General features: G+C 43.7%; 1 protein-coding gene across 1 annotated transcript in view; it reads right to left on the bottom strand.

Moving 5' to 3' along the window:
* Positions 1 to 21,686, bottom strand: part of POLR1B (RNA polymerase I subunit B) — a 28,324-nt gene extending 6,638 nt beyond the window's left edge. Inside the window, exons 1-12 of the mRNA XM_008160789.3 lie at positions 21,484 to 21,686; positions 20,151 to 20,318; positions 19,775 to 19,921; positions 18,446 to 18,578; positions 17,572 to 17,708; positions 16,613 to 16,836; positions 15,712 to 15,883; positions 14,314 to 14,485; positions 13,023 to 13,304; positions 11,270 to 11,403; positions 4,967 to 5,137; positions 3,677 to 3,833 (exon numbers count right to left, since the gene is read on the bottom strand). Of these exons, the coding sequence (XP_008159011.2) occupies positions 3,677 to 3,833; positions 4,967 to 5,137; positions 11,270 to 11,403; positions 13,023 to 13,304; positions 14,314 to 14,485; positions 15,712 to 15,883; positions 16,613 to 16,836; positions 17,572 to 17,708; positions 18,446 to 18,578; positions 19,775 to 19,921; positions 20,151 to 20,318; positions 21,484 to 21,660 (2,074 nt within the window). The 5' untranslated portion in view covers positions 21,661 to 21,686. The remainder of the gene's footprint in view (positions 1 to 3,676; positions 3,834 to 4,966; positions 5,138 to 11,269; positions 11,404 to 13,022; positions 13,305 to 14,313; positions 14,486 to 15,711; positions 15,884 to 16,612; positions 16,837 to 17,571; positions 17,709 to 18,445; positions 18,579 to 19,774; positions 19,922 to 20,150; positions 20,319 to 21,483) is intronic.
* Positions 21,687 to 27,868: the final 6,182 nt, after the last annotated feature.

The following is a 27,868-nucleotide window of genomic DNA, read 5'->3' as shown; positions in this document are numbered from 1 at the left end:
CCTGATCGTCCGCCAGGCCTAGGGACCCTACCCGTGCATGAATTTCATGCACTGGGCCTCTAGTATATAATAAAAGGCAGATGTTATTGGGGAAGAGTATGGGTATAAGTGGAAAGTAACTATTATCTAATAATTTTTAATATATATTTTTATTGATTTGAGAGGTAAGGTGAGGGAGAGAGATAGAAACATCAATGATGAGAGAAATATCATTGATTGGCTGCCTCCTGCATGCCCCACAATGGGGATCGAATCTGCAACCCAGGCATGTGCCCTTGACCGGAATGCAACTTGGGACCCTTCAGTCCATAGGCTGACACTATACACTGAGCCAAACTGGCTAGGGCTCTAATTGCTTTCTTACACACAAAGCAAAATGTCACTATTTGTTAATTTTAGGTAAGAGTCTTCTCTATACCACTTCACAGTACAGAGAATCAATTCAACACAAATGACTTTTTTAAAAAAGATTTTTAAATTGATCTTTAGAGACAGGAAGGTACAGGGAGGGAGAGAAATATCAACGTGAGAGGAAAACATCTATCGGCTGCCTCTTGCACACCACCTACTGTGGATTGAGCCCACAACCTGGGCATGTGACCTGACTGGGAATTGAACTGGCAATCTTTGGGTTCATGGGATGACACTCAACCAACTAAGCCACATCAGCCAAGGCTCAACCAAAATGATTGTAAAAACTAAAATAAATATACATACATAGTGGAATTCTTTAAAATATAAAAAAGGGGACTTCCAGCTTCTAGTTGTAGTGGGCTCCTTCTTCATAACCACCCTCAGCACATAAGACCCAGAAAAAGAAAAAAAAAAGTAACCCCAAACAAATATACACACCACCTGAAAGTATTGTAAAGTAACCAAAATCAGTCAGAAACGAGAGAGGAATTTATATTCGGGCTAAAGAAATTGCAATGGGTGAATTTCCAGGTCATGTTTTGTTCTGTGGTTTGTTTTTGTTTGCCTAATGGCCTAGTGTAGTGGCTAAAACTTAGATAGAAACCCATAGTCTGATTGGCTTTAAGAACCAAGAAACATAGAGTTCACAGAACTTACAGCAACTAAAAACTGGGGGTAGGAGGTGAGGGGAGGATTTCAGAAAGGAGAAAAGCACAATGGGAAAGCCTTAAATTCTGCGTATGAACCAATCCCAAATCTTTGGTGGAGTCCTGAGTTACACATGCACGGAACATTTTCAAGCAGCCCTCAAAAGTGACTTTAGCTGCTGTGTTCATCTAAGTTATCTACCAGTTAAATCTAAAAACCAATCCTCTTCAAAGGAACATAACAGAATCCATGGTCTTCAAAACATATTCGTTCACAATGTCCATGATATGATCCAATAGTACTAGTTATAAAAGATACAGGGAATCATTACCCATACTCAAGAAAAAAAATGCAGTGAATGGAAACATCCTGAGATGACCCAGACATTGGAATTAACAGACAATGACTTTAAAACACTGGTTGTATAACTGCTCAAAGATGTAAAAGAAAATATGTTCACAATGAAGATGAAATTCCAGAGAAAATTAAAACTATAAAAAAGAAACAAATGGAAATTTTAGGCTAGAAAATGAAATATCTGAAATAATGCAGTGGTTCCATGGTGTAATGGTTAGCACTTTGAACTCTGAAATAGAATTAAAAGTCTGAATCTGATGATAGATCAATAAAAATTATTCAATGTGAAGAGGAAAAGATAAAAGAACAAATGGTTGATGGGACAGCAATAATTAATATACAAGGTGCATAACTGAAATCTCAGGAGACAAATTTAAAACATTAAAACAAACAAACAGATTTAAGAAGGCCAGCAAATGCAAAACAAGACAAACACAAGGAATATTACTATATGTAGGCATACCATAGTCATTCTGCTAGAAACCAAAAAGTAAAGAGAAAGTCTTAAGGACAGAGGAAAAATAAAACTTAAAAATAGGGAAACAGCCTATAACTGATGACTTCTAATTAGAAATGAGAGAACAAGAGTAGACAGCTAGTCCTGGCCGGATAGCTCAGTTGATTGGAGCATTGTCCCATACATCAAAGGTTTCAAGTTTGATTTCCTGCCAGAGCATCTACCTAGTTTGCGAGTTCAATCTCTGGTCAGGGTGAATACAGGAGGCTGCCTATCGATGTTTCTCTCTATATAAAAACATCCTTCTGTGAGGATTAAAAAAGAGTACACAGCTCAAACAGTATTTCATGTGCCAGAAAAAATCCTATCAAATCAGAATTGTATACCTAGTTCCTTCAAGGGAAGAGGAAATAAAGATATTTCAAAGAAATAAAAACTAAGAAAATTTGTGGCCAGCAACTGGCAACAGTGACAAAGCTAAAGAAAGTTTGCAAGCCTAAGGGAAATTAGACTCCAGGAAAATGAAACCATGTTTTTGATACAATTAGTCAAGTCTGAAGTAGCACTACAAAATAGTATGGTAATATCAGGCAGGAATGAACAGCACTGGAGAGAGAATGATGTGGCTGGCCTGTAGTTGTCAAAAATGGAATCTCAAGATCTCAGACAAACCCAAGTGGTTGAACATTTTACAAAATTACCTTTTTCTTCAACAGTGTCAATAACAAGAAAAGTAAAGAAAGACTAAAGTTTTGTTCTAACTTAAAGAAGACTAAAGAGACAAGACAACGGAATACAATGTGTGACTTTGGACTAGGTGCTATACAGAAAAAATTGCCAGAAGCCCTATTTATAGCCAGCCAGTGTGATTCAGAGGTTAAGCATCCTATCTAATAAAGACAGAATAAGCAAATTGACTATAACTCCATGACAAAGATGACAGCGCCCACAGCCAATAAGGAGGAAATATGCAAATTGACACAAGGCGAGAGGTGGCTCTGGCAGGAGCAAAGGTGGTGCCGGCAGCCAGGGGAAGGAAGGCCTATTCTTGCACAAATCTTTGTGCATCGGGCCTCTAGTTGCCTTATAAACCAGGAGGTCACAGTTCAACTCCCAGTCAGGGCATATGCTCAGGTTGCAGGCTTGATTCCCAGTAGGAGGCATGCAGGAGGCAGCTGATAAATGACTCTCTCATCATTAATGTTTCTATATCTCTCTCCCTCTCCTTTCCTCTCTGAAATCTATAAAAATATATTAAAAACAAAACAAACAAAACCCCCCTATTTTTGGTACAACTGGTCAAAGTCTGAATCAGACCCATAAAGTAGAATGATAAGCCCTAGATGATTTGGCTCAGTGGATACAACGTTGGTCTGCATACTGAAGGATCCTGTGTTCAATTCCAGTCAAAGGCACATACCCAGATTGCAGACTCGATCCCCAGGGTGTGCAGGAGGCAACCAATCAATGATTCTCTGTTATCATCCATGTTTCTCTCTCTCCCTTTCCCTTCCTCTCTGAAATCAATAAAAACATATATTTTTTAAAAAGTGTAATACCAATGTTAAATTTCCTGATTTTTAACTGTCCTTGTTTATACAAGTGAACATCCTTATTTAGATATAGACATTGAAATATTTAGGGGTAAAGGGGCATCAAGCCTGCAACTTACCTTCAAATGGAAAACAGTACAAACAGACCAAAGTATCTTTTCTGAGTTTGAAATTATTTCACAGTAAAATAAGTAACAAACATGTCTCTTCTGTAAGTGTGATTGCTACCACCCCCATGCCACCTTACCCATCTGGCACTGGTACATGTTCCTTGGACTCTGGTTGTGATCGGAGAAAGGGATAAAGTTGGCGATCACACTCAGCAGGCTGTGAGGGAAGAGTTCCTGGTGGGTGGTCACTCCAGCAAAAACCTCATCCTCAAAGATGGCAATATTCATGAAGAGCTGGAGAGGAAGGATGAATGCTAACACATTAACTCTTTCTCTGAGTTCAGTACTCACAGACTTAAAAGGAATCTTCCCCACCTGGTATAATGAACAGTGAAGGGACCCACAGGAAGCCTCAGTCAGAACTACGACTTGCCTTTCAAACTTCATTATAAATCTACCCTAGACCAATTATGTAGAGGCATTTGAAGAAAGACATTTTTTAACTTTTACTTTTTAAATACATATTCTTTTATTTATTTCAGAGAGGAAGGGAGAGAGAGGGAGAGAGGGAGAGAGGGAGAGAGGGAGAGGGAGAGGGAGAGGGAGAGGGAGAGAGGGAGAGAGGGAGAGAGGGAGAGGGAGAGAGAGATCAATGATGAGCGAGAATCATTGATCTGCTGTCTCCTGCATGCCCCCTACTGGGGATTGAGCCTGAAACCCAGGCATGTGCCCTTGACCAGAATCAAACCGGGGGCCCTTCAGTCCGTGGGCTGGTGCCCCATCCACGGAGCCAAACCAGCTAGGTAAAGAAAGACATTTTAAAAGTAGTACAAAGCACATAGCTTTGCAACTGCAAAGATGTATGGAAAGACTGTGAGTGAGTCTAAGGGAATGGTTCAGCCTCAGCATCCGAAGGAGCTTGGGATGCAGGATGTGTAGGTAACGAGACACCAACCTTCTCAGGCTCAATGTGTGGGCGGAGTGAGGGGACACATGAAAACTGCTTCCTGCTGGGCACAGAGGAAGCAGAAGTAGTTCTGGCTTTCTTTCAAATGCCAAATTGTTATTAAACAATAACACTTAAAGAAAGCAACGGTTGCCCTAGACAGTTTTGCTCACTGGTTAGAGTGTTGAGCACAGGCCTGTGGACTGAAGGGTCACAGGTTCGATTCTGGTCAAGGGCATGTACCTGGGTTGCAGGCTCAATCCCAGGCCCCAGTCAGGCCGCGTGCTTGTGGCAACCAATAGATGTGTCTCTCACATCAATGTTTCTCTGTCTCTCCTCTTCCCTTCAACTCTCTCGAAAAACCAATGGAAAAAATAGCCTCGGGTGAGTATTAACAACAACAAAAATAATCAACAGTGAAATCTGTGGAAGTTGTACATGACACAATCACATATACCTACCAAACACACAGTCTACATACCTGCTCCATAGTTCCAATCAGCTCTTCTTTGCCTAATTCCAAGTTTTGCACAGGCCGCACCAGCCTACAAGGAGTGGTGAAAAGGAACAGTCCTGGGTACAGACTTGGTTTTCCTGTCATGGGGACAAGGGCCACCTCCATCCAGGGAGGAATTCTTTTTTCTCTCAACACCTGTTTCAACAAAAAGAAAGTTCAAACCAGAACAATATGTTTTACATCTATCTCGACACCCGGGAAGCAGACAGAATGGGGAAGGAGATCAAATATGAAAAGTATTATCTTAAGAATTTACATTCGCTCTGCAAGTAACATAGTGCCCCACCAGTCTCACCTTCTCAGAGAATACCATTCACCCCACACCCAGAGTTGGCAAAAGCTCTGCTTTCTTGGGGACTCACCCTCACTATCAGGCAAACTGGTAATGAATTAAGACTGAGACTGTGGGAAAGGTAACTCAAGAATGTGCATGTAGATACTAAACAAAATTCTGTTTTCTGATGTCTAAATTAGAGTACTGGATTTGTTTTGTTTTAATCCTCACCCAAGGATATTTTTTCCAATGATTTTTAGAGAGAGGAGAAGGGAGGGAGGAGGGGGAGAGAGAAACATCAACCAGTTGCTTCCCGCATGTACCTCAACTGGGACCAGGGACCAAACCTGCAACCGAGGTACCAGACTTTGACAAAGAAATGAACCCCTCGGTCTGTGTGTCAACACCCCAACCAGAGCCAAACCGGCCAGGGCTGGTTTTATTTTAAAATAAATTTATTTTAATTTATTTTATTTTATTTAATAGCAATGCCCTTCTACCTGGAAATTAAGAAACAAAACAACAACAAACTTCTATTTATTAACTCCTGGGTGAAAGGAAAAACACAAACCAAAATTACAGGAAATTTGAAAAAATCTAACAAGACCTATGTGTCAGAATTTGTGGAGATTCACAAACACATTACCAATAAAAAAATGAATGAACAAAAACGAATTAAATTCATAAATCAAAGTTAAGAAACCTCAATAGAGTTAGAAAGCTTAAAGACTGACTTCCACATTAGAAATAAAAGTGTCAAGCCCTGACCAGTGTTGCTCAGTGGTTAGTGTTGACCTGAGCACCAAAGGGCCCTGGGTTTGATTCCACATCAAGGGCACGTACCTGGGTTGCGGCTTTGCTCCCTGCCCCTGGTCAGGGCATGTGTGGGAAGCAACAAGTCCACATATCTCTCACATCCATGTTTCTCTCTCTCCTCCTCCCACCTTCCCTCCCAATCTCTTAAAAGCAATGGAAAAAATATCCTTAGGTGATTAAAAAAAAAACAAAGAAATAAAGATGTCAAGAAAGCACCCTCAAAGCAAGTACCATACCAAATGATCTCACAGGAATTCTCGCAGACCTGCCACCAGGTGGCCCAATGTCCCACACTGCTCCAGAGCATTCTTTATAAATGTTGATTTAAAGAATCTTAATAAATTATTGGCATTTAAGAAAGTATCAACACTTCTTAAATAGAGAAAATAACACAGACTATAGGATGGTGAGTGCCTGGGGGGAATGGGGACAGGCTAGAAGGGATCAATGGGGAGAAAAGGGGGACATATGTAATGCTTTCAACAATACAGATTAAAAAAAAAACAAAAAAACACAACAACACAACATGACCAAGTGAGATTTATTCCAGGAATTTAAGACTCATTATTCATTGCTATGATTAGAAAATGATCATTATTAGAGAATGAATTAATACAATACACCTAATCTGTCTAAAGGGGAAAAAAATCTTACAATTTTTTTCAAAGCTGCCAAAAATTAAACACAGAATCCCATATGATCCAGCAATTCCACTTCCAGGTATACACTCAAAAGAATTGAAAGCAGGTTCAAACAGAAATTTGCACACTCATGTTCATAGCAGCATGATTCACAACAGCCAAAAGGTGGAAGCAACCCAAGTGTTTATGATGGATAAACACAATGTGGTCTATGTGGTTACCAGGAGCTGGGAAAGGGCAGATGGCAAGTTATTTTTGAATGGGCACAAAGTTTCAGTTTTGGACCATGCAAAAGTTTGGAAGATGGATAGGGTGATGGTTGCACAACAACATGAATGTACTCAATGCCACTGAAAAAGGTTAAATTTTATGTATGTTTATAAAAACACTAGCTTTCCCGTTGCAGGAAAAAATCCTGCAATAGGATTTCCTGCTGCACTCTACCCTGCCTCCGTTCCTCCCTTGTCCCCCGCCTCACCTTCTCCTCCAGCCCGCCCGCATTTCCCTTCGCCCCTGGCCCCGCCTCCACTCTCACCCGCCTCGCCTTCTCCTCACCTCCGCTCCGCCCGCCCCGCCTTCTCCTCCAGCCCGCCCGCGTTTCTCTTCACCCCCGGCCCCGCCTCCGCCCCGCCCGCCCCGCCTTCTCTTCCAGCCCTCCCTTGTTTTCCTTCACCCCTGGCCCCGCCTCCGCCCCGCCCTTGTCACCTGCCCCGCCTTCTCCTCCAGCCCACCTGCGTTTCCCTTCACCCCCGGCCCCGCCTCCGCCCTGTCCTTCTCCTTCCCCCGGCCCCGCCTCCGCCCCGCCCTTCTCCTTCCCCCCGGCCCCGCCTCCACCCCGCCCTCCCCCCCCCCCCCTGCTTGCTTCTTCGAAGCTTTACTCCCTTCTGCAGCTGTTGGCTTCTTTGGACGCTGTCTTGATATGCAAATTAGCCGCCATCTTTGTTGGGGCAATTTGCATACTCATCCTGATTGGTTGGTGGGCGTGGCTTAGGTGTAGCGAAGGTGCGGTCAATTTGCATATTTGTCTATTATTAGATTAGAAAACAAAACCAACTCTACAGGGACCAGGGGGTTAAACCTGATACAATCCTACATAATAAAAGAGTAATATGCAAATTGACCCTAACTCCGCTACACCCACAAGCCACGCCCACCAGCTAATCAGAGTGAGTATGCAAATTAACCCAACCAAGATGGCTACAGCCACAGAGAAAGTAGGAGGGAGGCTTGGGTTTCCCTGGTAACAAAAGAAGCCAAGCTTTCCCCTGCCCTGGGTGGCCTAAGCCTCCACTCAAGGCTACAAAGTTTCAATTATAGAAGGTAAACAAATTCAAACAGAAATGGCTGCTGGCCACGGAGTGAGCAGGAGGCTTGGCTCCGCTCCAGGATACAAAGTTTCAATTGTAGAAGGTAAATAAATTCCAGATACCAGGGCCTCCGCTTGGGCCGCCAGGGGGCGTGGCTGGCCTGCAAACCACCACAGGCCCCTCGCTCAGGCCACCCCACGCCCCAAGGGAACCCCCACCCTGATCCGGGACACCAGGGCAAACAAGCTGGCCCCCACCTATGCACCAGGCCTCTATCCTATCTAATAAAAGAGTAATATGCAGACTGACCATCACTCCAACACACAATATAGCTGCCTCCATGTGGTCAAAGATCCTGCCCCCATGTGGACACAAGATGGCCACCACAAGATGGCCAGCAGGGGAGGGCAGTTGGGAGGCACCAGGCCTGCAAGGGAGGGCAGTTGGAGGCGATCAACCCTGCAGGGGAGGGCAGTTGGGGGTGACCAGGCAGGCAGAGGAGGGAAGTTGGGGGCCAACAGGCTGGCAGGGGAGCAGTTAGACATCAATCAGGCTGGCATGGGAGTGGTTAGAGGGTGATCAGGCTGGTAGGCAGGTGGAGCAGTTGGGAGCCAGCAGTTCTGGATTGTGAGAGGGATGTCCACTGCCCGTCGGACATCCCTCGAGGGGTCCCAGATTGGAGAGGGTGCAGGCTGGGCTGAAGGACACCCCCCCGCCCCCATGCACGAATTTCATGCACCGGACCTCTAGTCTATATATAAAAGCCTAAGCAACCGAATGACCAAATGACCAGTCGCTATGACACGCACTGATCACCAGGGGGCAGACGCTCAACACAGGAGCTACACCCTGGTGGTCAGTGTGCTCCCACAATGGGAGTGCCACTCAGCTGACCAACAGGCGCCAGATGCTGGGCTCACGCTGGCAAGCACAGTTACGGCAGCATGAGCTTCTCCTGCCCCTGCAGCAGCACTACTGAGTGGTGGCAGTGGTGACAGGCACAGCGGGGCCAGGATGAGTAGGAGCAGTGAAGCGCCTGACCCCAGCCACTTCGCGCACTACTACATCCCTTGAGGGATGTTGGACTGCTGGTTTCAGCACAATCCCCACAGGCCAGGCCAGGCCATGCGAGAGGGCGCAGGCCATGCTGAGGGACCCCACCGGTGCACGAATCTGTGCACTGGGCCTCTAGTATGAACATAAAAATAAATAATAGTAACAGAATACTCACAAAATAAAACAAGTATCTATAAATCTGAGTATGTAAATAAATGAATAAATAAATGGAGAAGAAAGGAAAGCTCTCCCTTATAGAATGGTAACTAACAAACAGAACAAATGATAGGGTTAGAAAACAACCACTTGGCAACCATAACAGTAATAATTAACACAGCAAAGACTCATCAATGGAATGGTAATAATTCTGCAGAGAATATAATACAGATTGTGGGTGAAAATTTGATGAGGAAAAGAAAAGGGCTTCCAAGTATTTCTCCACAAATTACCGATGAGAGAAAATTTGTAACAGTACAGTAGATTAACCTAAAAAACACAGCTTTGAAGTGATTGACATTAACATCACTGGTCATGGGACAAGCCAACATCACATGCCTCCTGAAAATGGTATTGTGAATCTCACAACAAGGAAGTGACACATGACCATAATTAAGGGACAGTGTACACAATAGCTGGCCTTTACTCTTTTTATTTTTTTGTTTTTTATTGTTGACAGTATTACAGATGTCCCCTATTCTCCCCTCCTTTGCCCCAACATCAGCCCCACTTCAGGCCATCATCACACTATTGTCTGTGTCCATGGGCTACGCATGTAAGTTCTTTGGTTAACCTCTTCCTGTTCCCCGCTTCCCTCCCAGATCTGTCAGTCTGTTCCATGCATCTATGCCTCTGGACCTATTTTGTTTATTAAATTCCACATATAAATGATATCTCCTATCTAATAAAGAGGGAATATGCAAATTGACCATCACACCATCACAAAGATGGCAGTGCCCATAGCTCCACTGGGGGGTGGCAAGTGCGTGGTGCAGCTGGACTCAGGGCTGACCCAAGGAGCAGGCAAGCCTCTGATGGCTGCTGCCCAGCTGCCCAGGGCCGCCCGAGGCTCAGGTAACCAGGGCTGTCTGAGGCTTGCACTGTTGGCAGTGGCAGCAGCAGAGATGTGATGGGGGCATCGCCTTCCCCTGATCGCCAGGTCGTCTCCCACCCCAGAGGGCTCCTGGACTGTGAGAGGGGGCAGGCCAGGCTGAGGGAACCCCCCTCCAGTGCATGAATTTTCATGCACTGGGCCTCTAGTGCATGAATTTTCATGCATCGGGCCTCTAGTCATGTGATATTTGTCTTTCTCTGACTGCTGGCCTGTACTCTTAAAAAAAGTCAAGACATGAAAGGCTAGGAACTGTTCCAGAATAAAAAAGAATAGAGACATGACCATTACATGTAACACACGATTCTGGAGTGGGTTCCATACCAGGAAGAAAAAATAGCTATAAAGGCCATTACTGAGGCAACTGGTGTCATCCGAGTGTCAGCTGTGGATTCTAGCAAACTGACCATCCCTGAATTTGGTAAGTATACTGTGGCTATTAAAGAGAAAAAGTTAGAAAAAACACATTGAAATTTTTATGGAAATGGAGACATGTCTGCATGCTACCCGCAAATGGTTCAGAAGAAAAAAATATATACATATATTTATATAGAGCACACAAATGATAATTGGTGGATCTGGGTAATGGGCATATGGGAGTTCTCTGTGCCAAGACTCTTATTAGGATGAAATTCCAAAGAATGTCCTTCTCCTTGATTTTTAAAAACATATATTTTCAAGACCCAGACAGCAACAGGACTTATATATCTTGCATATCTTTAACATTACCTGAAATATAAAGTTCATATTTTGATGTCCCCTACATGCCACTAAAATTTCCAAAGAAAAGTTAAAATCTGTTAGGTCAGCAGACTAGGGCATCAATGAAACTACTAAAAAAAAAAAAAAGAAAAGAAAAAAAAAGGTGTATGGGTGAAATATCTATCACTGACCCCAACCCCTGAGGCTATGAGGTCAGTAGCAGGGGATGTCAGGTACCCTAGGAATGAGCTTCTGACACCAGGCCTAGGAGCACTCTAGACTGCCTGGGACTACCTCACCAACTAGAAAAGGACTGAAACCCAAGATGCAGGGATAGAGCAATTCACAGAGACTCACGGTCACCTTAAAATGCCGGAGAGAAGCTGCAACACTAGCAGCAAGCTCCTTATCCACCCAGCCAACCATGACACCGTCCAGCAGGACAGGGTAGCAGTCGGCGTATGGTCGGTGAGGCATTCCATCAACTGGCGTAACCCCTGGGGAAGGAACAGACAGGGTTGTCACATCAGGATGGCTTTTCCAACTTAGAAATTCCCTCCAGGTAGATCTGCAGCTGTACCATCATTTAGATATGTAGTTATCTTATCTCTAAACCAGAATGTTTTTCATTTAAGTTTCCAAATCACTTCAGCAAGGACACATAAGAACTAGTGACCTGGCCTGTGGGAGAGCAGCAGGGACAGGAGAGCAAGGAGGCTTTCACTGTGCACCTTTCCTATTTTCATTTCTGAGCCATATAACCTTTCCCAAAAACCTAGTTACACTTGATAGCCATTATTCAGAGATTCCTATCTGCACATCTGCGTACTTGCTAAGATTATTTGTAACTCCAGTTGTATCTACAACTCAAGGCGCTTTGGGGGCTACTCGGTGAAAAATCTGCAGCACCTGTGCACAGGCTCCCAGCTATGGTCCCTCTGTCTTCCTGTCTCAGCTCAGACTGTCAGCAAGCGTCCTCTGGGCCTGCTCAGTGCCACGCGCACTGCATCCTTATGCCTTCTGTTGGTGGTTTCACTGTTTAATCGGCCCCTGGACACAGAGCTGGCCAGTGGGCTGAGCACAGGCTGTGTAAGCCTCATGAGGAGTGTGTGGTAGAGAAGTGTAGTGCTGCTGGCTGAGACCTCGATGATAGTGAATCACAACGTTAAATGAGGTGCCCCTGGGAGCAATGGCTCTTCCCTAAATACAGAGTTAGTTGTGACTTTGTGGAACAGAATACCACAAGCATCAAGAACCAACTGTAATTAAGTAAAAAAGAATACTCTTCCAAATCCATAATCCACCTGCTGGAAGACAGCAAGTGTCTTACCAAGTTCACAGGTTTCCCGCTTGGTGTTAGGCATTTTCCCCAGAACCAGAGCCCTTCCCATCTCTTCTGCCTGGGATATACTTTCCACAGGTTTTCCTCCTTTCTACCTTTTCCTGCACTCTGACATGTTAATCACTGGTGGCAAACAAAATGATTTTTTTCCTCGTGGACAGAGGACCTGCACTTTACACTGATTATGACCTCTGAATCTTGAGTAATTCTGAACTAGTTGGACTCCCTTCTGAAAGGCCACGATCTAATTGGCAGGAATACTTTTAGGCAGAAATTTCCTGGCTCCTGACTCAATGCCTTTCTGGTTGCTTTGGAATGCCTACCACCTGAATCCTATGCACTGGATTCCTGTGGAGACCCCACTACAGAACAGCAAAGACACAGAAAACTCTGTCTCCAGATCCCAAAATGAAGAATGCCCAAAGAAAGGGCATCATTATGTGTGAAGGTAAACTCAAACCCAGCACCACACCTGAAGAACAGCACGCAAGACAGCCTTCCAGCAGCCACCAGGCTCCCAGGAACAGGGTGGACAACCTCCTTTTTAACTGTCTTCCTGCAAAGTGACACTGCTCCACCTTAGAGCAGTGGCCGACCCAACAGGTGCAGGGAGAATGACCCAAAGGTTACCTCCCATATTAAATGCTGTTTGAAACCAGCCCAACTCCTGCACAGATGAGTAAAATCAATTCCTGCAGGAATTCTCTGCTCAGCGCCCCAGGCAGCATAACTGTGAAAACGCACACACAATGAGAATGTTACCCTGTCACGTACCCAGGTTGCAGAGCAGAGCTGGAATAGATGCTGTGTACACAAACTGTGTGACCACCTCACATATGGCAGTTAAGTGGTTCATCAGACCGCAGGGCTCCCCATCAGGAGTGTGCACGGGACAAAGGAAACCCCACGACTCGGGCAGCAGCCTGCGCACTGTGGTGGTCCTCATCTTGGCAAAGTCAGCCCCTCTGTGCACACAGCGGAAATGGGAGAGATAGCGGATGAAGTTCAGCTTATCAGCCACGACACAAAGTCCAGAATTTTGCAGGAAGCCAAGACCTTAATAAAACAAAAGTCATTCAAAAATGGGCTCAACTTAAAAAAAAAGTATATTTTTATTTGAGGATCTGATGAAAAGCCTCAGAGCACACTATGAGTCTTGGAGTGGGTGATTATAAAGTTCACTAGCTTAGATGAGCAGAATTCTTTTTTTTTTTTTTTTAAATATATTTCTTTATTGATTTCGGAGAGGAAGGGAGAAGGAGAAAGAAGTAGAAACAACCATGATGAGAGAGAATCATGGATCGGCTGCCTCCTGCACGGCCCCTACTGGGGATCGAGCCCGCAACCCAGGCATGTGCCCTTGGCCGGAATCGAACCTGGGACCCTTCAGTCCACAGGCTGACGCTCTATCCACTGAGCCACACCGGACAGGGCGATGAGCAGAATTCTTTACAAAAGGTAATATGTCTCCATATTTTACAAACTATATCAGCCTTGACTGGTTCCCTATTTCCTCCATATCCTTCACTGTGGGGAAACCGTAAATAGAAAAGAAAATAGCAAGTAATTAAATGGGATTCATCAGACAGGCTGATCAATATACAAGCAGTTGTTAGCTCTAAAAAAGTCTGTATCAGTAGTAGCATCTATTTCAAAAATGCAGATTTCTGGGCCCCCAATTGCCACAGTTGAGTTTTCTAGGTCATTCTGATGCAAGTGGTTTAGGGCTGGGCCCATGCAAGAACCCTCTCAGACCACTGTCCATGTGACTTTCCTCAGACATCTTTAGTTTAGACAAAACTCTGAGCTGAATTTAGTTTTATAGGAGGCACAGGAAATATGTGATCATCAGAATTAGATTTAAACCATTCAGCACCTTGTCGAAAGCCCTTCAGACTGAAAGATACTTGTCAAAACTTATAACGTGAAATGTCTTTAGTGAAAGGGAAAAGTTCGCTTTTAAACAGAACCTCTCTTAATGATATAAATCTCCATTAAGCAAATAATGTGAAAAACACAACTAAAATGAAGACTATTTTTTCGAAGCCTATCTATTTAATTTCACCTGTTTTGGAACGCAGATTCCCAGTAGCAAGAAGATACTCAAATGGTTTTGTAAGGTCCATTCCGAGACTTAAAATCTTCATCAAATTTTCACTGTTTATAGACATATTGGTCTTCTGAGCCTTCTTGTCTAAACCTATTTTAACAGATACTAACCACGCTTCCATTTTTTCCTGAAATGAAAAAATTTAAATTACATGTTTACTTGGAAGGCTATATTGAAATTACCAATAACAGAAAACTTCTGCCTGACATTCATTTTTATCAGGGCAATTCTAGGCTGCTGAAAATTTCCAATCTAATTTCATGGCTAGAGCAGACAGAAACAAAAGTTTTTATCTTTCAGTAAGAATTTAAATAAGAATTATTGACTAAATGAGGAATTAGGAGATTTTTACTTTAGTCTTCTCCATCTTTCATCCCACTATGTTATCTATTAGATTAAATCAGTTTAGGGATAATATTCAAAATATGAAATACCACCACATCAACTTACTTATTAAATGATCTGTGCTATGCCAACACTCTCTCCACACAAACAGCTCTCATTACTGACAGTAACTATGCTCTTTAATGTTGCTGTGAGCACTGAATTAGCAGATACTAAGCCATTGCTCCTATCCAAGGCTCAAGTCACAGCATTCTCTCCAAGTGACAAATACGTAAGCTGGTTTTATGTGTTTTTGTTGAAAGATACCTTGTTTATGTTGCTGATGTACTACTATCGACCTCACAGCCAACAGCACTGTCACTCGTGACTGACAAAGCTCATCTAACGCTCGTATGTTCTCGTAAGGCACATCCAAGCCTTCTTGTGCTCAGCAACCTCACACAGCACTTCAGCACTATGCTTGTGGGCCATTTTTAAACAACAAAAATATGAAAAATATGATACTAAAAAAAAAGACTCTTGCTCACAGTATGAGCTGAAGCAAGGCAGAACATCACCTCCTAGACCTCAGCTGGGAACGTGGGCATCAGGACACCCCAATTATTACCCTTCCGAGCACATCTGCAAAGGACCAGGAAAGCTGTGGATACTGGGCTTACAAGTAAACCTCAGTGAGGAGGTGAATTGTAACAGGAACTCTGCAGAGGAGGGCTGACCGTCACTCCTTTGCACACAGGCCACTTACACTTTATCATCAATGTCTGACCAAGATTTGATGTTGTCTTTACTCAGCTTACATGAAAATATCAGATATTTCTAAACCTGGTACAAGCTAGGATGTTTGATTCTGTACCTTTCTGCTAGACAAACAAATAGCAAATAGAAAAAGAGATGATGTACACTGCCAAAACAAGAACTTATGAATATGCACAAAGCAACATCTTGGGGTGTCATCACCTCCATCCACAGAGGTACAATGGGGCATGGGTGAAAGCAATGTGCACCCACCTTCAGAAACATGAGGAAGAGCTGCCCGGGTGTGAGCACTTCCTGATTCACTAAACTATCAGGATTCTCCTCCATGCACTCTCCTTTGGCCAAAGCAAACAGCTTCCGGGTCATGAGACAAAGTATGTAAAACTTCTCAGTATTAGATTTCAAGTGGATACAGATGCACTGGCTGTCAAAATAGAAAGATAAAGCTTAAAATGATTCAGCTGCTACTACTACTTGCCATTTTACTAACCAAGGCCCCAAATTCATGTTTCCTTTAAAGTCCTTACTCATATTCAGAAAATCCCTTTTTATCTTACAGCAGCATCAGCAAAAGAACAGGATATAGTCTCAAACAAGGTCTACAGCGGTGTTGGCCAACATGGTAGTGACAAGCCACAAGGACTATTTTAAATATTAATTAAAATGAAATAAAATGCAGGATTCAGTTTCTCAGTTACACTGGACACTCAAGCACTCAACATGGCCCATAGCTGTGTATTGGACCACGTTAACCTACGGCAGGACACAAAAGACAGAGCCCTTGTCTTGGGAAAACAAAGGGACATGATGCCTCCAGCTTTCAAATGGTCAGAAAGAAAAATATTTACCATGTGCAGACAAGTAAAGCAAATACAGTAAAAGTGTTAATAGTCAACATGAGTGTCCACCGTACTATCTTTGCAGCAATTCTGGAAGTTTGAAGTTATTTCAAACTAAAAGTTAGAAAGTACATTGGAATAAAACGATACTACCTAAAACCAGAGAAAGGTGAAGATAGCCACAGAAACAAAGCTAGCCTGCTTCGCCAGACCAAAACTCCACCCGCATGACTCACCAGCCCCAACTACATCAACACAAAGAACCAGCGACACCCCCAACCCCCAGTAAGTAGTGTAGGCAAAAGCACGCATACTTAAACAGAAACTCTGCCGCTTGTTCATTTGAATACCAGTCAGGGAGACTGAGCTTTACTCTGAAGCGTTCACCTAGATAGTTCAGGACCTGCTTCTGTGTGGAACAACCTTCTTCCATCACCATCCTTAACATCTGCGTAACAGCGTTCCTAAAGAAAGAGTTGTCCTCTTTTCCTCTGATGAGCTCCTGAAAAATCTGGTAATCGGAAAAGCTGACAAGTGCCTAGAATAGAAAAGAGATTTTTCTTTGTCACTGGTAGTAATAACTAAGCCATCCAATTCAGTCAGTAACAAGTGTCTCCTTTTTTATTTACTACCCAAGAAAACTAGCATTCCACTACTGTTAAACTGAAGTGAATTCTTCAAAGTAAGGGCATTACTTGGAAGACAGCACCAAGATGGCCCCAATGATCCTCGCCTCCTGGAATTCACAAGCTTGCATAACCTCTCCCACACCAAATCTGAGCCCATGGGACCAAGAGAATATGGCGAAAAAGTTGACACCCGACTCTCAAGGCTAGGCTACTAAGGGCGCTGCAGCCTCCCTCCCTCCCTTCACCTGGCTAACTCTCTGGGGAAGACGGCTGCCCCAAGCAGCCCAAGGAGGCCACTGGAGAGGAACTGAGACCTCCTGCTGACAGCCTGCACTGACTTGCCAGCCCGGAAGGAACCGCCTTGGAAGGGATCCTCCAGCCCTGGCCAAGCCTTCTGCACAGATGCGGCCCCTGCGACATCGCTCTGCAACCTCTGAGACCCCGGCCAGACCTGCCCACAGAACCTGTGAGCGAGAAACATTCATTCATGTGTTTTAAGCCACTGACTTCCGAGGTAATGTGTTATGGAGCAGTAGGTAACTAGTACAGCCTGAACTGTGATAAGGAGAACCTATTCATTCTGCATCAGACACGCTTCCAATCACTCTCTTCATAACAAAAGAAATATATTCAGCAAGTCACACCTTAAGTGCGAATCCCAAAGGAAGAAAAAACAGTTCTTTCTGGTAAATAAAGTTCAACATAACTGTGCCATTTTCCAAGTAGTGAAGGTTCATATTGACAGCAGAGTGTTCTTCCCTCACACAGTGCATGGACACTCCTGTCGAAACAGAACAAAAAGTCAAAACTCAGTAACACTATAACTGCTTCAATCACTTCATTCTTAATTACTTTTACCTTCTTAGAAATAATTAAGAGCCAAATCACTAAGTTTAGCCGAGACTGGCAACCAAAAATGTCTCTAGACCTTGTCAAATTTCCCCCAAGGTGCAAAATCTCCCCCAAACAAAGGCCAGCTGGCTGCCAGCCTAAGACCCTGAGAAGAGTGCCAAGGTACCTTCTGGGGCCCACACCCACCTCTGGCAAAGTCAGGCCAGCCGCCAGCCTCAGACGCACTAATTAACACAGTGGTCAGCAAACTGCGACTCGCAAGCCACATGCGACTCTTTGGCCCCTTTAGTGTGGCTCTTCCACAAAATACCACGGCCTGGGCGAGTCTATTTTGAAGAAGTGGCGTTAGAAGAAGTTTAAGTTTAAAAACTTTGGCTCTCAAAAGAAATTTCAATCGTTGTACTGTGGATATTTGGTTCTGTTGACTAATGAGTTTGCCGACCACCGCACTAACATATATATATACACTCGTTCTTTCAGTTTGAAAGATATCAGAAAGTAGGTCTGCTACTATGAAATCTTAATACAGAAATGCTTAACAGAAAAACAAAATTATATATACATATGAGAGAAAAACGACAAAGACCCTATTTAGACGCATCTACTTTTTTAAAAAATGGCTTAAAACTTTTCTAAGAGAACATTCTAAAAATCACTAGAACTTACCATATTGAGTGTAGCCAGGCCCTCTAGCTTTCCATTTTGGTCTTATCATTGCAATAGGGAAATTTCTCCGAGGCATAATCAACATTCGGATGACCTTTTCAATGCCATTGATTATGAAATATCCTCCCATTTCCTGCCAAAGAGGTGAATTATAATTTGTTAAACAAAGATAAGTAACTATGAATATGAAACTGACTAACTGCAAAAATCAACCTCCTAGCAGACCCTGTTCAAAGTGCAGAAGAGAGGAACATGCAGGTGAAGGGGCCATGGATCCCGGGAAGCTGTCAGTGTATAAGTCTTCTCAAGTACATGAAAAAGTTTTAGGGACCTGGAAGTATGGAAGGAAGTCAGGGTACTTTCTCTACCAGACAGGTCTGATCTAATTTACCTTTCTGTCCCCCTAAATGACCTCAGTCTTCAAATGACATTAACCAAACAAACACCTTATTTCAAAGAAAAGTCTGCAAATGAAAATAGCAACCATTTTGCCTCCATGATCCAGACAAGTATGATTTCCCAAATACGTTAAAAACAACTGATGACCATATGAAATCTCTTAAAATCAGATATTAAAATAGGAAAATTATTTTAATTGCTCTAGTCAATATCACATTTCTGTAATAAAGAGCTACTATGAAGCAGGCATATCATACCAGGTGCTCTATGTTATCCTAACATTTAATCCTCATAACAATGGGTAAGGTAGCTATTGTGCCCATTTTTAGCAGAGGAAACAGGTTCAGGGAGATTAAACTTCCCAAAGCCATACAATTAACTGATAAGTACAACAGCTGAATGTCAAACCCAGATCTGACACCAAACCCTCATCCCACCAGGTAGCAATCTCTATTACAGACAGTCTGTAATCATGATTACTTCAACTCAATGCGTCAAAGCTACCTGACACAGCTAAAAAGAAATGCCAAAGGGAAAGCATATAAAGCACTTCATATCCTCACGGAATCATACTGTTTGGTAAAGCAGACATCTTAGAAAGTAGTTTTGTGGTTTAAGATGGCTTTAAAAACAGAAATATTTCTAAATATATACTATTCAGAAAAATTAGGGAAAAACCTACCAATTATTTCTCCATAATAATACCCTCTAATTGCACAGCCAGTTTTTCATACATTGCTTCACTTGAGACTCATTATGAGCCATGCACAGTAGGCAGACAAGAGATCAATGCTCCATGTTATCTATCCAAAATGAGAGGCAGAGAAAGAAAAACTGACTCCCACTGGCAAGCTTCATATCTTCTCACTCCCAACTCAGGCCCTTTCTACTGTCACCTGCCCATTCAGTGCCCTGCACCCCTGAAATTACCTCTGGTTCCTCATGGTGCTCAATGAGGGCTTTTGGAGGAAGGTTGTATAAGTTGCAAAGCTTGGACTTCACCATGATGGGAACATAGCCAAGAACCTGCTTAATGGTTCCTTTAGAGATTCCATTTACAGCCCAGCTGATATCGGCCTACATGAAAAAAATCAGTTACAAAAAAACAAAGTATCTGGATCTACAAGAACAAATTAGTATTTTAAAAGAGGAAAAAGACCATATACTAGATGATTTTATGCTTCAGATTCAAAAGATGAGATCTCTTGGGTGACAGTACTAAGCAGAATTCTGGTTACATTTTCCTGGACACCAATATTCTCAGACATGTCCAGTGTTTGACTCACATACTGTCACTTGTACTCACTGTCAACTTTCCCCGGTAGGTGCTCCTCCTGCCCCGGCATTCTGCAGGATAAACATTAAGCTCTTTGCAGATGCTCCCTTTGGGAACTGTGGGGGCGCTGATGACGGCATCCACAATAGTAAGAGAGATCCGCTCATCTTTGAAAGCAAATTCAAAGGGAGGTATAGCCTGAAATACAATTCACAGTATTAATTGCCTGCATGTCCAAGGTACTTCTTCACTAAGACTCTTCCAGAGCCCGTGAATTTTCTACAAACATCGATGCCTATATTAATGTGGCATTAAAAAGACAGTTAAAGCTACATCCAGTCTACTCACACCATCACTATGTACCAAAAACTATAAGGCATTAACTTGGACATCTGAATGTCTACCATGTGTCAGCTTCTGCAGCAGGCTGGGTGACCACTGTGTACAGAACAAAGCTGTCCTCTGAATCAAGAGCCTGCCTTCTCTCTTCTTACCTTGTAGCTTCTACATGGGTAGTAAGACTGACAGGACTGCTAAAAGAGCAAAGTTATGGAAGCATCTCCTGATTCAGGACCGGACATTCTAATGTCATCCTTTCCAGGCGTCCTCAAACTACGGCCCTCGGGCCACATGCGTGTTTTTTGCCGTTTTGTTTTTTTTACTTCAAAATAAGATATGTGCAGTGTGCATAGGAATTTGTTCATAGTTTTTTTTAAAACTATAGTCCGGCCCTCCATCGGTCTGAGGGACAGTGAACTGGGCCCCTGTTTAAAAAGTTTGAGGACCTCTGCAGGCTGATATTTGTACATTTCGTTCCACGTGGTCTTATACATGTTAAGGGAAAGGTGGTACCACCAGGTTCCTCCTTCCTCCGCCCCTCCCCCTTTCACAGCATTTGCTTTTCTGTACCCTCCCTCTCCCCCGGAAAAGCTCCACTGTTCCACTGAGCTCTCCTCCTGTTAACTATGAACCATGTATTACGGTTGGGAAGGTCAGCCCACGCGGGCCACTCCCTCCCTCTCACAGCACCTACTGTCCTACAAAGCACTATGGTTCCCAATCCCATAAAAATCCAGGAACGACAAACACATCTTCCCCTTGTCGACTTGAGCTCAAACCCCGTGTTGCGGCTGGCACGCTCAAGAAGCACAACTATTTGGGATTATACTGTGACCTCCAGCCATCTCATCTGTCTGGGACCCTGTCCCCCGCCAGTGCCCCACTCACCCCGCCCCCTGGGTCTCCCCATCCCCCGTCTCCCACCCGCCGCCCGCCTCCAGCCCCACGGGGCCCTTCTCCTCCACCCGACCTAGCAGCGCCAGGGAGCGCCGAGCTGCAGGGAGCCTGGAGGAGCCGCACTCACCTGCACCGCGTGGCTGAGCCCCTCGCGCACCGCGTAGTTGAAGGACTCCACGTGCGCCTGCGTCAGCTCCTGTAGCGCGGGCTTTTGCTGCTCCCGCGGGACCCCGTAAGAGGGATCCGTCAAGTGCTTGAGGCTGGGCCCGCCGGGCAAGCCCCGCCACCGGCCGCCGGAATCCATGCAGCCCAGCACGCCGGCTGCCAGCGCGCCTCTGCAGCGCCGGAAAGAGGCGCAGAGACCCACGGTCCGCTAGGAAATGCCGCTCCTCTACTTCCACCGGGTCTCGGTCCGTCATTTTATAGGGTCGACTTGGAAACGAAACCCTGGCGTCAACTGTACCGAGCCAGAATGCGCCCTGCCCAACTCAGCATTGTCCTCTGGTTCTTATTCGCTCCAGGGCCCGAGGAGAACAATCTTCAAAAGTTCTCTTACTCCCCCTCACCGCTTTCGGATCGTTGCTGTTGCTGAGGCTTCGAGGGAATAAATCGCTGACTGCTCTCTGCCCAATTTGAGTTGTAAAGGCTTCTTTCGGGAGGGTCAAGAAGGGAACTTGACCCTCGCTGCCTGCTCCCTTCGTCCTGTAGGCCGAGGGATGGCAGCGTCCAAGGGCCTCCCAGTCTTAAAATCCTTTAGTCTGACGCCTAGGAATCACTTTCTCTGAATAGGTATTTAGCAGGACCTTCAGGTGCCTCAACTTCCTGTGTTTAATGGCTGCATTTGGTACTTGGGTAAAATCAACAGACAATAAATCACACACTCTTAAATTGTACCCGTTGGTAAGTTTTGACATGTATATATATACTCACTAGAGGCCCGGTACCGTGGCCTGGCCTGCGGGATCGGGCTGAAACCTGCTCTCTGACATCCCCATGAGGGATCTGGGATTGTAAGAGGGCACAGGTCAGGCCTAGGGACCCCACCATTGGGGCCTGGCGGGAGGGCTCTAGGGTGTGTTTGGCCCCACTAGCACACTCCTGATCTGGGGGACCCCAACAGCAAGCTAACCTACCAGTTGGAGCGTCTGCCCCTTAGTGGTCAGTGCATGTCATGTCTACTGGCCAAACAGTCTAAGGGTCAGAGGGACAATTAGCATATTAGGCTTTTATACACTGAGTGGCCAGATTATGATGATCTCTGAACACATAATAATCTGGTCACTCAGTGTATATCCTATATAATAAAAGGCTAATATGCAAATTGTCCTCTCGACCAGGAGTTTGACCAGCAGGCCGGCCGGCCAACCACCCATGTCCCCTCCCCCTGGCCAGGCTGCCCGGACCCCACTCATGCACGAATTCATGCACTGGGCCTCTAATATATATGTATATGTATATATACACAAAGATTTGTGCAATAGGCCTTCCTTCCCCTGGCTGCCGGCACCAGTTTTCCTCTGGCACCCAGGACCCAGACCTTCGCTCTGGCTGCTGCCTTCCATCTTCGCTCCAGCTGGAGCCTTCAGTCTTTGTTCCAGCCAGAGCACCATTCCTATAGCTCCCTCCACCCCCCCCCCATCCTCCCCTTCATAGCAGGCGTGCCGCCCTGCCCGGCCACTCTGCGCCTGCATACGTGCTGCCCAGAGGCCCTGAGCGGCTGGGGGTGGGGCCTCCGCCATCTTTGCCAGGTTATTTTGCATACTCACTCCTGGTTGGCTGATAGGCATTGCAAAATGATGGTCAATTTGCATATTTATCTTCTATTAGTATAGAAATGACACCATTGCTACAATTAAGATAAGGAATTAAAATACCACTCCCAAGTTTTCCTCCAGTCCCTTTGGAAACTCTCCCTCTAGTAGATTTCATTTATTTCCTAAGAGATAATTATCTGTTGTTTGCTTTTCTTGTGATGCTTTTGGTTTTGATATCAAGAGTATTAACAGAGAATGACTTGGGAAGTGTTCCCTCCTATGTTTTGCAAGAGTTTGTGAAGAATTGGTGTTAATTCTTTTTTAAACACCTGGTAGAGTTCACCAATAAAGCTATCCTGGGCTTTTCCATTTGGGAAGATTTAAATTATTCAGTCTCTCTACTTGTTTGGTCTATTTATATTTTTTTCTACCTTGTGTCAGTGTCACCAGTTTTGTGTCTGTCTATGAATGTGCCCAGTTCATATAAATTATCTTATTTGTTGGCATAGAATTGTCATAGGATTCCTCTATAATCCTCTTTATTTGTGTTGTAGTAATTTTAGTAATTTGAGTTCTCTATTTTTTTTTCTTGGTCAGTCTAGGTAAAGTTTTATCTATTTTGCAGATCTTTTCAAAGCACCAACTTTTGGTCATATTGATTTGCTCTATTGTTTTTCTATTTTCTATTTTGTTCATTTCCATTCTAATCTTTTTTTTTTCTACTTTTGGGGGATTTACTTACACTTCCTTTTCTAAGGTGGGAAGTTTCTTAAAGTGGAAAAAACCTAATGGCTATTGATTTGAGATTTTTAATGTAGCCATTTAAAGATATAAATTTCCCTTTAGACAGAGAAACTGCATTCCATAAATTTTGGTATGTTTTCATTTCATTTATCTCAAAGTACTTTCTAATTTCCCTAGTGATTTATTTGATCTATTGATGTTTTAGGGCTGCATTTTGAAATTTCAAAATATTTATGATTTCCCCAAATTTCTGTTAATGATTTCTAATTTATTCCATTGTGGTCAATTAACAGATGTAGTATGATTTTGATCATTTTAAATTTACTGAGGCTTGTTTGTGGTCTAGTATATGATTCATTCCAGAGAATGTTCCATGTGCACTTGAGAAAAATGTATATTGTTAGGTGGAGAGTTCTATAGATATGTTTCAGATCTAGTTGTTTATAAAGTTTTCTATTTCCTTGTTGATATTCTGACTAGGTGTTTTATCCATTTTTGAAAATGAAGGATTGAAAGTTCCAACTAATATTGTTGAATTGTCTATTTCTCTCTTCAATTCTCCCAGCTTTTGCTTTGGGCTCTGTTGGTAGGTGCATTATGTTATAACTAGTGGCCTGGTGCATGGATTCGTGCACATTAAAAGGAAAATAATTAGAATAAATATTTTAATATCACTATTCGCCCTTTCTCTATAATAGAAGTATCAACCAAATTCATAATCGACAATGACAGATTGAAACACATGCATGTGATTGGCACCATCAAGAGGTTTATATCTATTGTGCATGTGTGAGTCAATTTAGCCTTTTATATATATAGAATATACTTGCTTAATTAGACCTGCTTTCTGATGTAGCTAAACTTTTTCCAGCCCAGTGAAGCACCCCAACTTCTCTTTCAGGTAACTGTCAGCAACACAGCAGTAAATATCAACATGAAGAGATTATTATTGTAGATCATGCAGGGAGAACAAAGGGTAAAATATTTAACTGCAGCAGAGTTTGACTATATTCTGTGCAGTGAGAAAACCTGAAGTCATTTTCAAGGTTCATCATTTCTTACTTCTTTTCAGTCGGGTCAAGTTTCTAAACTTTCTAAATCTCCATTTTCCGGCTAATGAAAAGAAAATAGGATTCTACCGAATCTCTTATTTCCTACTCCAGACTTCTGTGAGGATCAAATGAGATGAGGCACTGGAAAACGCTTCACAGACATTTGGTTAAAGTGTAAAATGTTTGCACCTGGCTATAAAGCAAGTCATGCTCCTGGGCTGAAGAAACTCCAAGGAGGCTAGTCACTAGGGAGAGGAAGCCAGGCATTGCTGCATGACATCATTACCTGGCACCCACAGCAACCATTTCTGGGCTGGGCTGAGGGCTGCATTTTGCACCATGGGGTCTTGGCAACATTGGCTGCGATTTGGTGGGGTGTTGCTCCGGGATGGTGGCAGGGCCTGTGTCCCACTTGGGGGAAGCCGAGTGTTGGTTTGTTGGCGCCAGGTCCGTAGGGTCATTTCTTTGTAAATGGCTAGTGCGCATCATGGCAGCTCCTGCATTTAGATTTTTTCTATCTTGTTGTGTCAGTGTCACCAGTTTTGTGGTGGTCAGTGCACATCATAGTAACTGGTCAAATGGTTGGAGGGACACTTAGCACATTAGCCTTTTATATATATACTAGAGGCCCAGTGCATGATTGAGTCATGCATGTGTAGGGTCCCCTACACGCTTTAGCTTTCGATCACGGGGGGGCTGGGTGCCTGTCTGCTGGTGCACCAGGCCTTTCAGAAGCCTCCGCCCCACATGAGGCTTCTGAAAGGCCTGGTGCCTGAGTGGACAGGCACCCAGCTCCCCTGCTTTTGATGGTCTGCTGTGGGACGTGAGCTCGCTGCCCCAGAGGCCCCTTCTGTGCCGCAGCACAGCCATGGCGCAGACGCTGAGCTCAAGCCACCGCTGGCGACGCGAGCTCAGTATCCTACCGGCCCAATTGGCCACCCCGGCCACCCCGAGTCCCGCCCCCCCCCCCCCCGCCAGCGCCTCCTGGCCAATCGCGGGCATAGCGAAGGTATGGTCAATTTGCATATTTGTCTATTATTAGGTAGGATATATATATAGATTGTTGTATCTTCCTGATGAATCACTCCCTTTATCATTAAAAAAATGTCCTTTGCCTATAGTGACAACTTTGTTTCTTAAAGCCTATTTTGTCTAATATTGTATGGCCACTCAAACTCTCTTTGAATTACTATTTACACAGTATATCTTTTTTCATCCTTTTACTCTCACCTATTTGTGTCTTTATTAGATTGCAGAGGTGGATGATGGTAGTTTTGGTTTTCTTTTTTTAATCCATTTTGCCATCTGTGCTTTTTGTTTGAAGTGTTTAATCCATTTAAATTTAATGAAACTTCTGATAAGGTAGGATTATGTCTGCCATTTTGCTGTTTTCTGTTTGCCTTATACCTCCCCTTATTCCTTCATTACTGCCTTCACTTTTGTTAGTTATTTCTAGTGTAATATTTTAGTTCCTGTCTTTTTTTTTTACTATAATTAAGTTATTTTCTTAGTGATTAATGTGTATTGATGTGGATCTCTTTGAGTCTATCCTACTTGAAGCTCATTGAATTTCTCACATGCATTTTAATGTTTTTCACCAAAGTGGGAAAGTTTTTGGCCACTACTTTTTACACTGTTTTCTGCCCCTTTCTTTTCTAGGACCCAAGTTATGTATATGTTGGTATACATGCATGTTTCTGGACAGATCTCTAGAGCGCTGTTCATTTTTCTTTTTTTTTTTCTGTTGTTCTGCAGCCTGAATAATCTCAATTGACTTCAGATTCACCGATTGCTTCTTTTTCTAGCTCAAACCTGCTTTTGAACACCTGTAATGAATTTTTTATTTGTATGGTTGTACTTTTCTTTCTTTTTTTTTAATAATATATTTTATTGATTTTTTACAGAGAGGAAAGGAGAGGGACAGAGAGCCAGAAACATCAATGAGAGAGAAACATTGACCAGCTGCCTCCTGCACACCCCCCAGTGAGGACATGCCCGCAACCAAGCTACATGCCCTTGACCAGAATCGAACCTGGGACCCTCCAGTCCGCAGGCCGACGCTCTATCCACTGAGCCAAACCGGTTTCAGCTATAGTTGTACTTTTCAATGACATTCTTCTCATTTAGTAAGCACACTTTAAAGAACTGGAGTTAAAGTCTGTGTGTGTACTAAGTCCAATACCTGGGCTTCCTCAGGGACTATTTCTATTGACTGCCTTTTCCCTCTATGGCCATACTTTCTTTGCATATCCCATAATTTGTGTTAAAAATGGGAAGATTTTAATGATATAATGGGCCAACTTTGGAAACCAGATACTTGCCCCTCTCCAGGGTTTATTATTGTAGCTATTTAGTGACTCTCCTGAGTTAATTCTGTAAAACCTGTATTCTTTGTTGTGTGTGGCCACCGAAGTCTCTGTTCAGTTACCTTAGTGGTCAACTGATCACATAGAGATTTCCTAAATAATCTGGAACAAGTAAGTCTCCTAGTCTTTGCCCAGGGACTGTGTTGTGTGTGTGTGTGTTTGTGTATGTGTGTTGTGTGTGTGTGATGCCTTTATGCTCAGGAAGGAGGTTACAGGTCTGCCTTAGTCATCACTTCTTGCTTGTGAAGACCCTCCAAGTCAGACAGAGGTGAAAGCTGAGGAAATTCAGGTCTCCCCTGGGCACACACATAGCCCTACACATGTGTGGCCTTCTATATTTGTTTTTAAGAAATTTATCTTTACCCCTTTTCCCCCATTGGCTCCCTCCACCCTATAATCCTCCCCCCACCCACCCCCCACACACACATCACCCAGGCTTTCAACACAATATTGTCTGTGTCTGTTGTGGCCTTCTATACTCTTAGAACTCTGTTGAAGGTTTTCAAAACCTATATACATCTCAATTACGAGGAACAATCTTTTGGGTTAGTATTAGACGACATGCTGAGTTGAGCCAACGATGGCCACACCTGCTT

Source organism: Eptesicus fuscus, chromosome 16 (assembly GCF_027574615.1).
Source record: "Eptesicus fuscus isolate TK198812 chromosome 16, DD_ASM_mEF_20220401, whole genome shotgun sequence".
In the NCBI taxonomy this organism is placed as follows: Eukaryota; Metazoa; Chordata; class Mammalia; order Chiroptera; family Vespertilionidae; genus Eptesicus; species Eptesicus fuscus.
The sequence above is the reverse complement of the archived record's forward strand: the minus strand, read 5'-3'. Positions and strand labels throughout refer to the sequence as shown.